The sequence below is a fragment of the Lolium perenne genome, chromosome 4 (assembly GCF_019359855.2).
Source record: "Lolium perenne isolate Kyuss_39 chromosome 4, Kyuss_2.0, whole genome shotgun sequence".
In the NCBI taxonomy this organism is placed as follows: Eukaryota; Viridiplantae; Streptophyta; class Magnoliopsida; order Poales; family Poaceae; genus Lolium; species Lolium perenne.
Genome location: NC_067247.2, coordinates 399,248,428 through 399,258,939, shown reverse-complemented (window position 1 = coordinate 399,258,939; position 10,512 = coordinate 399,248,428). Strand labels below are relative to the sequence as shown.

The 10,512-nt window shown below is 47.4% G+C and overlaps 1 protein-coding gene across 1 annotated transcript; it reads right to left on the bottom strand.

Moving 5' to 3' along the window:
- Window positions 1-5,521: 5,521 nt before the first annotated feature.
- On the bottom strand, window positions 5,522-7,852 carry LOC127349308 (desmethyl-deoxy-podophyllotoxin synthase). The gene is made up of 2 exons (XM_051375048.2): window positions 6,971-7,852; window positions 5,522-6,298 (listed from the first exon to the last, which is right to left on the bottom strand). Exons 1-2 carry the CDS (start codon window positions 7,844-7,846, stop codon window positions 5,669-5,671), a joined length of 1,506 nt encoding a protein of 501 aa, XP_051231008.1. The 5' UTR covers window positions 7,847-7,852; the 3' UTR covers window positions 5,522-5,668.
- Window positions 7,853-10,512: the final 2,660 nt, after the last annotated feature.

Genomic DNA, 10,512 nt, shown 5'->3' with positions numbered 1-10,512 from the left:
TCATGTGTGCTTCCTCATGGCCTGCTGTTTTACGTTGACTGATTGTGTTTTGTCATCTGCTTCCCTTGTTTTCTCAGTTTCTAACGGATTAGATAGGTCATATATGTGTATGCCTACAGTCGTAAACATAATGAAATAACAAGTAGCCGTAAAAAATAGTAGTGTTTATTTTGTCAAATTAGATAGATATATCTGATTTTTAATTCCGGCAGCTTATAACATAAACTTTACAGATGATTGTCTATATAATTTCTTCTACAGTACAGTTGTTGTTGAGGACTTAGGGTAAGAGCATCTCCAATGCTGAAATCTGGCCCTATTTACCGCCGGATGGATATAAAATTTGGCCTGGGGAGGCCCATATTCCTAGCGGTGAGCCTTATATTCCTAGCGGTGAGCCCAGGATAGATGTAAAATTTGAACTAATATAGGTGAATTTAGACAAAACCAGACGGGCAAGTTCGTACATATATAAGTCGAATTCGTAATATAACATAAATTGAACCTAAAACACGGCGATCTACATGCCGAAATGGCGGTAGAACGCCGTGTAGTAGTCGTCGTCGTCGCTGGAGTTGCCGGCGTCCTCGGGCGGTGGTGCCTGCTGGCTGCTCTGGCCGGCGTCTCCATACCAACGGCTTGAACCCTGGCCAGGGTCGCCGTGTGGCAGCGTCAGCCGATACAGCTCGTCGTTGCTGCTCTCCTCGAGCTTGATCAGCGGCACGGGTGCGACGGGTGCGGTGGGTGCGGTGGGTATGGCATGGGCGGCGCGTCGCCGTGCGGCCGCTAGGTCGAGCAGACGCCTCTGCTGCTTCCATCGGGCGGTTGTTGTCGGCGGGGACGAGCTCGGTCAGCGGCCTCGCGATGGCCTCGCAGATCGCCTCGTCCTCGGCCCGCTTGGCCTCCTCTTCGGCGAGCTGGGACGCGGCGGCGGCCGCTGCGGTGTCCTTCTTGGACATCTTCCTCTTGCGGCCGCGCGAAGGAGACGATGGCCGGTGCCCCCCCTCGCGGATGACGAGGGCGCCGCTGCTGCACCCTCTGGTCGGCGGTGGAGACGTCGACTCCTTCTTGACGGCCCTCGGCGTCGCTGGTGCAGGAGCCAACCCACCCGACCTCGACGCCGACCCAGACAACGAGGACGACGGCGCCATCCGTCGCGGCGTCCACGAGCTCCCGTGCCGGCGTGACAAGGTAGGCGCCATCGGCGGCGGCATCCCCAGTACGGGGGAGTTGCCGCCCTCGATGTGCGCGAGCACTTTCTCGAGGGTGCGGCCCGGCCCGCTCCACTAGCGGCGGCGGCCAGCGGCATTGTTTCACGCGGGAGGAGGGGGAGGGCCGTCGAAGGCAGCGAGTTCGCGCTCGTACCTTTGCCGGAAGAAGTCTGTCCAAGCCTCGTAGTTGTCAGGGTAGAACCGAGGCTCTGCGCGTTGCTCTTCGCTGAGGGTGACGAGCACCGCGTCGATCTCCGCCTCGAGGGCGGCGCGTCCAATGGCGGCGGCAGGATCGGGACGCCCCCGCGCTCAGGCGCCAGCCTCCGGGCGCCCGGAAGTCCGGCGGTGCGGGATAGCCCGCCGCATGGAGCAACCTCCCCTCCCATTGGTGGAGAGATCGCCGGCCGAAGCCGTTGTTCGCCGCGCCGTCACCGAAGTTCACCACTGTTTGCTCGAGGAGATTGGGGAGAGAGGTGGTGAATAGGGAGACGGGGTGGTGAATGTGGCCAGACGCGGTAGTTCCGCGATAAATAGAGGGAGACACGCGTGAAACCGAGGCGACAGCATTAACTCACCGCGTGGAAGCTACGCGTCCGACGAAGACTGACCGACGGCAGGCTTTTACAGCGCGCGGAAGGCGATACGATGAGGACGACGATCGGCCTTTCTCGCCGACAAGTCGGGGCCACCAGCCGCGCGGGAAGTTTTCTCGATGTTTCTCGCGCTTTCGTTTCCTCCGGACTCCCCGAGCGCTCCCCGGGGGGCCGGAGATGACCTGGGCTTCCCGGATGGTTGAAAGCCCAAATCCGGGCGAAAACGAGGATCCAGGGGCACGACTGAACCGTTTTCGTCCATCCGGATGAAAAAAAATGGGTTCTGGGGACCTTCCCGGGGAGACGGTTGGAGATACGCTAAGTGGTTGGGGATATTCATTTGGCTCCTTTGGGTCTTATTTGGTACTAGAGTTTTTGTGGAAATTAGTGGGGATAATACCTACAGTACAAAACCCTATCTTCAATCCACTAGACAACTAGACAGGGTAGAGTATTGGGAATTAAGAAAATACACTAAAATCTAGGAAAAAATGAAGATAAGCAGGGCGCTCAATATTCTAGTACCAAACATGATTTTATAATTAGGTGGGGGTTTAATTTTAGAATATGGTGGGGATTATCCCCACAAAAACTCTAGTACCAAACAAAGTTTTATCGATATTAAACATCTATGTCACATTTTCTATTTGAACGGAACCAAAGCTCCCTGCTTTCTAGATGATCCTTAAAAAATTAAAGATAGAAATTCTATCTAAATATCTAATATACTTATCTTCTCTCTAATTTCTTCTTTAACAAAATATGATTAAGTTACCATTGAAAATAATTGTTTTCTAAAACAAATGGTGATGATGTATAGTTGTTGATCAAAGAGAAGTATGGAAATAATAATGGGAGATACTCTATGGAAAGAAGTATGGAAGTAACCTAAACTACTTACGAAGAAACGAACTTGGCAGGAGCATAAGATCTGAGCCCTCTGCTACTCACGATCTACCGCAAGGGGTCTCCCCAATGACATTGCAAAATAATTATTTTGTTAAGAAAATATATGTTGGAAAATATGCGATAATTATAAGACAAAGGTTGTCGCAATAAGTTATTTCTCCTTAATCCCACACAAATCGCTCTCAGCATTATCCAGAAAAAACTCACACCCACCACCAGCTCACCTAGAGGAAACCCTAGTCCTCTGCCTTGCCTCACTTCTCAGCGCTCTCGAGCACAAACTACGACCGTGCAATGCACTCTTCCGCCACGCCGGACTACCCTACCTACCAGTGGCGGAGCCAGAACTTAAAGCCTGTGTTGTCATTTGGAATCTGTGATGTCAAATACATGTACTTTTTAATTATTTTAAATATTTTTTACAAGATTAATACGAAAATACAAAGAACTTGGCACAAAGCTGTGTGGTCAAATGACCACACAAGTCTCAACGTGGCTCCGCCACTGCTACCTACCATGGCGGTGGGGATGACCTAGACTACGGTGGCATGCACTTATCCGATAGGCCGGGCCACACCGCTTGTCGCGACGGCACTAACCTCTCCACCAGGACAGACCGCACCGTCTTCCAAAGTGCGCAGACCTTGAATGTATCGTCCGATAGCTAGGTATGTTCCCAACCTCTCGGATCTATGGTTAATGTTGCAGGTAATTGGGATCTATGTGATTATTTATGTAACATTGTTTATGGGTTAGTGTGTTGAGATTTATAAATATCATGCCTTAATTAGGGTATTGTGTACTCTTTAGCATTTGTTAGCTGATGATTAAATAGATGCCTCATCTTTGTTGATAGTCAATGATCTGACGATCAAATTAATGATTGAATCTTCACATTCTGTATTCTTGATTTTACACTGATTCTCTACAGTTTAAACTAGCTATGGCTAAGGTGAAGAACTACAGCAATAAGGTCTCCATGTCTCAATAGTTTGTGCCCTCTACCATGACAGGTTACTTGTTTTATCTTATGGTTGTAATAACATTGACGCATATAAATCTTTTGTTGCAGGTCCACTTTTTTTTTCATTAGAGAAACTCCCTTTGTTATAGGTTTGGCAATAATGTTGACATGACCAGATCAAGAAAGAATAATTGGAACCGAATAGTTATAAGATTTAGGCCCAAAATATCTTACTATACCTGCACCATAAACAATACCATAATCTGCAAAGAAATGAAGCTAATTCTGTTTAAACTCCAACTATGTGAATGCAAACAATCTTACTCTAGGTAATTATAACAAACATAACTATTATTTTCTTCATGTGTAGTACTTTGCATGTTCTTTTGTCAAACATTACATGATGCCTTACATATCTGAAGAAGTATAGAACATGGATGTCACATGTGGATGTTGAGAAGATGTCCCATGTGAAGTTCATACGAAGCATGACAATAATGTCAGGAAGACAGTATGATGTAACAACCTCAATTAAGGTGATGTTGCGCCTTCCAGTTTGGAGTCAAATAGGGCTCTCTTATTATGATCGTGCACACAGTCTGAACTTAGTCAGCGAAGTTATTAGCATCAGGGTTGTAGCTTGCTATATATGTAGGTAGCTTGCTATATATGTAGGAGATAAAATGTGAACCTATTGAATTGATAATTACTCTATGTATATTGGTCCATATTATTTCAGCTGGAGTTCCATTTTGTGTGCTAAAGTTTTATATTATTATATATTTTATTTAAATTATATAAATGGTGTTGGATAATTAAATTGTTACACAAAGGCATGCACCGATGATGACTCCAAGTGCAGAGTGTTGTGTCAGTAGAATATTTTTCCCACAAGGGTGACTCGAGGGTTTAAATCGAACTCTCGGGGAACTGATCAAAGAGTATTCTCTTCTCTCTTCTTCTAACAATTCTGCAAATAAAATAAAAGCCTTGTGTCCCCAACTCTATCGTGTGGTTGTCAAGCACACAAGGTTTCGCGTAAATAAATAAACACAAGTAGAAATAAAGCGAGTAAGACTAGATAAAATAGAGTAACTAAATAAAAACTTTAGATGACTTGATTGCTTTTGGTGTTTTGGACGCAAATAAGAAAAGTAAATATTTTTGTATTTTCGGATTAAAATAGTGTTGCAAGTAGAAAGAAGATAAAAGCAATATAAAGGCGTTTCTTGTCATAAAAAGTGGACCGAGGTTCATGGGTTCAATCGATTATTCTCTCTTTTAAGTCGTAGTGGACATATAGTAATTCATCAATAAGATATGATGATACAGAAAAATAACATGAGTAAGATACACATTCATATGGGCATCACGTCCTAACATAGAGATGATGCAACACATCTCTCTTATATTCCACAACAAAGGAAAAACTCCATGCAATCTTGTATTAAGAATTAGCAGAATATAGCCATAAGTACTTTAACATGATGTTTGAATATCAAATATGCTACCTAGACCAAACAAGATCATCACTTTTGTCACGTGATGAACATAGCACATGCATTCACTTTATCCCTAGCGAGGTAGCAAAAGAAAAGTCAAAACCATAATAAATCATGAATTTGTGGACACTATTCAATCACTTTTGTTCTCATCTATGAATGATCAAAGTCTCACACTATGACAAAATATTTGGGATAATTAAGAATGGGAAAAATAAGTTCCACGGGCAAGCAAACAATGTAAATGGCGTTTGCTCTTTCATAAAATTGCAAAACAAACACTAGAGCATATGTGGCTATTTATAGCATCACGATGATTCAACACACATATCATTGGCAGACATGAAAACCTTAAATTTTGCCAACGGTAACACGAACAATAGTACAGTGTGGTACAACCATTTTTCCACGAGATAGTCTTATTCTAATGTATGCATGAAGGAGAAAATTCCACATGTACAGACCCTCCTCGTGTACTGAACGGTGGGTTTATATCTCCATAGCTTTAGAGAAAACATGTGGAATAGCTCTGAGCTGCAGGTCAGAACTTATACGTACAGTTAGCCCAAATTTCTCGGACGTGTCCACAGTTGCCGAGATGGCCCCAGTAGGAAGCATCCAGTCAAAGTGATAGAGAAAGTTTGCTAGTACCATCTCTAAACTTGATGAGGCAAATGTTATTCCAGGGCATCGCCGCCGCCCAAACCCGAAAGGAGCGAATTCGAAGAATGTCCCGTTAAAATCCATCTTATTGTCCTCAAACCTGTCTGGATTGAACTCTTTGGGGTTATTCCAGTGCCGAGGATCCCGGGAAATTGCAAACACATTAATGTATATATTCGTGCCTTTAAGCATGTCATAACCCATAACTTTGCAGTCCTCTTCATTCTTGCGGTTGAGTAGAGGGAAAGGTGGATGCAATCTTAGAGCTTCCATGATAACCATCCGCATGTAGTGCAGTTCTGCAAGGTCGCTACTGCCAATGATACCTCGGTCAGGACCTAGTACCTCCCTGACCTCTAGTTGAGCCTTAGCCATAGCTTCTGGATGATTAACGAGTTCTGACATAGCCCAGTCTAAAGTTGTTGAAGTGGTGTCAGTGGCAGCTCCAAATATGTCCTGGAAATAATGACGGTGTTGTGGCATATGAATAAGACTAATGTGCACATATAGTATCTAAGAATTTAAAAGGTCATTCGAGGAAAACTTAGTGTGGAGACAAAACAATATCATGTAATATATTTATCATTAGTTTGAACATATAGTTATTAGTTTTGTATTGAATTTTGAATTTATAATAGTCGCATACTAGTTATGGGGTTTTATAATTAACCGGGCATTGTAAGATTTTTGGTCCAATATTTCACATGAACAAGGTCAATTATGTCTAATTTATGAACGGGAAAAGCACCCTGGCTTCCTGAAAAGGTAAGTACAAAATATTGCATGAATTTAGTTTTTACTAATGTTATCTAAACATACCTATCTGGACCAAAAGTTCAGCTGTCCTTGAGGATGTTAAAGCAAGAGGATACAACTAGAACTTTGAATTGAGTAATCACAAGTGTCTGCTTTTTTGTTTTGATTTGTCAGGCACCTAGGATGCTAACCAGTCTTTATGTGATGTAGGCATCACATGATTCTGCTCAGACGTAGATGCTTCTTGTTTTCTTAAAGAAGAGTATAATAACAGCCTCTGATTTGTCTTATGTCCTAACGAAGCAGCTGTTGGCTACAATAATACCGTTATCACAAATGTCGCAATATAGAAATGAAAAGGAAAATACTCACAAACAAGACGGTGGTTATCATCTCCGTGGTTAGAGGGGATTCCAACGAGTCCTCCTCCTGCAGCGTGAGCAGCGCGTCCAGCAGGCCCTCGTCGCAGGTGCCATTGTTGGCGGCGCGCACGGCCTTGCGCTCGAGGAGGATGTCGGTAATGATACGCTGCATGACGTCGCAGAAGCTCTTAAGGCGGCGCTCCTCGTTGCTCAGCCACCGCACCAGCCTCGACGACGGGAAGAGGTCGACGAGGCAGAAGCCCCCCAGTAGGTCCGTGATCTGGTCAGTCGCGTGGATGAAATCCTGCTGCTGGCTGATCTTGCCGCCAAAGACCGCCCGCGCCACGACGTCGTTGCTCAGGGCCGAGAGCTTCTCGCTGACGTTGACGGTGGCGCCGGCCGAGGATGTGATGGAGCGGAGGAGGGTGGCCATCTCCTCTCCCCGGATGCTCTCCATGCGCTTCACCTGCTTGGAGCTGAGCAGCTCCGTGACACACACCTTGCGCATCTGGCGCCAGTGCTCGCCGTACGGGGCAAAGATGATGCCCTTGCCGCCGTAGCCGACGATGTTCTGCATCCCGGAGGCCATGCGGTTTGGGAACTGGAGGTCGTTGGCCTTCATCATCTGCCTCACAGCCTCGGCGCTGGAGATCACCACTGTGGGGACCTCGCCTAGCTGCAGGTAAAACATTGGCCCGTGCCGGCGACACAGATCTAGCATGGTGCGGTGCGGGAGGACGCTGACGACGTGGTGGAGGCTACCGATAATCGGTAGTCTCCATGGCCCAGGAGGCAGCTGCTGCTTCTTCCCACCGGAGAGCATGAAAAACCAAATGGCTAGTAGCGTGGATAGTGCTATGAAACTTAAGCTCAACCACCCCTCCATGGCAAGCAGCTTATGATTTGCAGTGAGCAGCCAGCTTCCTAATATAACCATGGCAAACCGCAGGTTGCCGAAGAATAAAAATGACATATCAGCGAGGAGAGGCATTTGAGAATATGATTCCAGTTCCAGTGGTGGAAGAGATTCTATTGGTGCAATGCTAACTTACTCCCAACTTGTCGTGCAGTGGACCAACATGTCAAGCAGCAAAAAGAATCCACACGTATTTTAAGACATTGAGTAATTATTATTCAGGACGGTTAACATGTCGGTGCTTCCCCAATTCTCCATGTCACCTTATTATGTAGTAGAGATTAGTGAGGCTTGTACTTATCTTCTATATTGAGTATAGTCTCCCTTCAGGAGATCATCCATGAGACCAAGTCTAAGAGACTCGGGGGAGTCTTCCTGAAGCTAGACTTTGAGAAAGCCTATGATCGGGCGGATTGGAAGTTCCTGAGTGAGTTTCTCCTCAGGAAAGGCTTCGACCCAGGCTGGGTCCACCGTGTGATGAGTCTGGTCTCGGGGGCCCAGACAGCGATCACTATCAACGGGAAAGTGGGGAACTTCTTCCGTAATGGACGGGGAGTGTGTCAGGGTGACCCCCCTCTCCCCCTGCTCTTTGACTTTGCGGCCGAGGCCCTAGCCGCCATTCTTGACGCGGCCTCCAGGTCTGGACACATTTCCGGGGTTATCCCGCACTTGCTACCTAGGGGGGTTTCGCATCTGCAATACGCGGATGACACAATTATTATGATCCAACCGGATGCCCGAGGGATTGCCAATCTCAAATTCCTTCTTCTCTGCTTTGAGAATATGTCTGTTCACAAGAGCGAGGTCATGGTGCTGGGTACCACTGACCAGGAAAAACAGTGCATCGCCAACATGCTCAACTGTAAGCTGGGATCTTTTCCCTTCACATACTTGGGCTTGCCCATTGGCGATAAGGCCATTACAGCGGGGGACTGGGGTCCTCTCACGCTGAGGGTTGGGAGACGGGCGGACCCGTGGATGGGGAAGTTCATGTCCTCGGCGGCCCGCTTGACCTTGGTCAATGCCTGCCTCTCCAACCTTCCCCTTCATGCTATGGGAGTGTACCTCTTGGGGGAGGGCATTCACCTCCAGTTTCGGAGGACCGGGCTAGGTTCTTCTGGAAGGCCAACGGTCCGAGGCGGAAATACCATTGGGTTAGGTGGGAAGCGCTCTGTAAACCGAAGTCCTTGTGGGGACTAGGTATCACTGACACGAGGCTCATGAACATTTGCCTCATGGTGAAGTGGATCTGGAAGCTCTATGCCGGGGAGCAAGGGCTCTGGGCGGATATTCTCCGAAACAAATACTGAGATCGAAGGATCTTCTGGTAGACTCTCACAGGCCGGGGTCCCAGTTCTGGAACTCCATCCAAAAAGTGAAGTCCGTCTTCTCGCTGGGAGCGAAACACCACATACGGAATGGAGAGTCCACCAGGTTCTGGGAGGATTGGTGGCAAGGGCAGGGGCCCTTGAAGGACCGCTACCCCACCCTGTATGGCATCGCGGCTGACCCACACGTCACAGTGGCCGGCTGCTGCGCTGCCGAGGGGTGGCAGGTTACTTTCCGCCGCGGCTTGGGTACCCGCGAGAGGATGGATCTGAACTCCATCCTTGCCGGGATTTTGGGCGTCCACCTCTCGGAGGGGCAGGACGTTATCTCTTGGTTGCTTGAACCTTCTGGGAAGTTTTCGGTTAAATCTCTTTACCGGAAACTATGTCAGGGGACTCCCAGGAAGCACTTTAGCGACATCTGGAAGGTGGCTGTTCCCATGAAGGTTCGCATCTTCCTGTGGCAGTTGGTGCGGAAATGCTTGCCTTCCAACGACAATATTCGCCGTAGGCGGGGTCCATCGACGGGGTGATGTGCCCTGTGTACGGAGGCTGAGGACATTGCACACATCTTGTTCTTGTGTCCTCTGGCTAAATTTATGTGGAGTGTGGTTAGGGAACTGCTAGCATGCTCCTGGAACCCGTCTTACTTTGCGGACCTGTATAGACTTCTAGACGACCTATCCGGACAGACCAAGCGGGTGGCCTGGATCGGGTGCACAGCTCTATGCTGGGCCCTGTGGAACATTAGGAATAAATTTTCTATTGAAGGGATCTTCCCCTCTCAGCCAGTTGACGGTCTGTATAAAATGCTTATCTATCTACAGGTTTGGAGGCCAGTGGCTAGGTGACATAGGCATACCCAATGGGCCTGCCGAAGATGGTACCCGGGGTTTATTGAAAGCCCACGACCCGAAGAATAAGAAGATTCGGAAGTCCAAGATACTGTTAAGGAAAGCTAGAGTTGTAATAGGAGTCCTCGTTTGTAATCTTGCGGGATGGGTTAGAAACCCTCCCGGACTCTGTAAACTTGTGTATCATGAATCCCTCGGCTCCGCCTCCTATATAAGGGGGAGTCGAGGGACAAAGAAAGGATCGAATCTACTGTCAACACAACCCTAGTTTTTACATTGTCGAGCACTTTTCGGCTGAACCTTCGAGATCTACTTGCCCTCTACATCCAACGAAACCCTAGTCTACAATCCGTAGGCATTGACAAGTTAATCCCTTGTCAATTGGCGCCGTCTGTGGGATTTTGAGGTTGCAAGGAGCTGATCTCGATGGCACGTCCAGAATCGTCGACTTCGT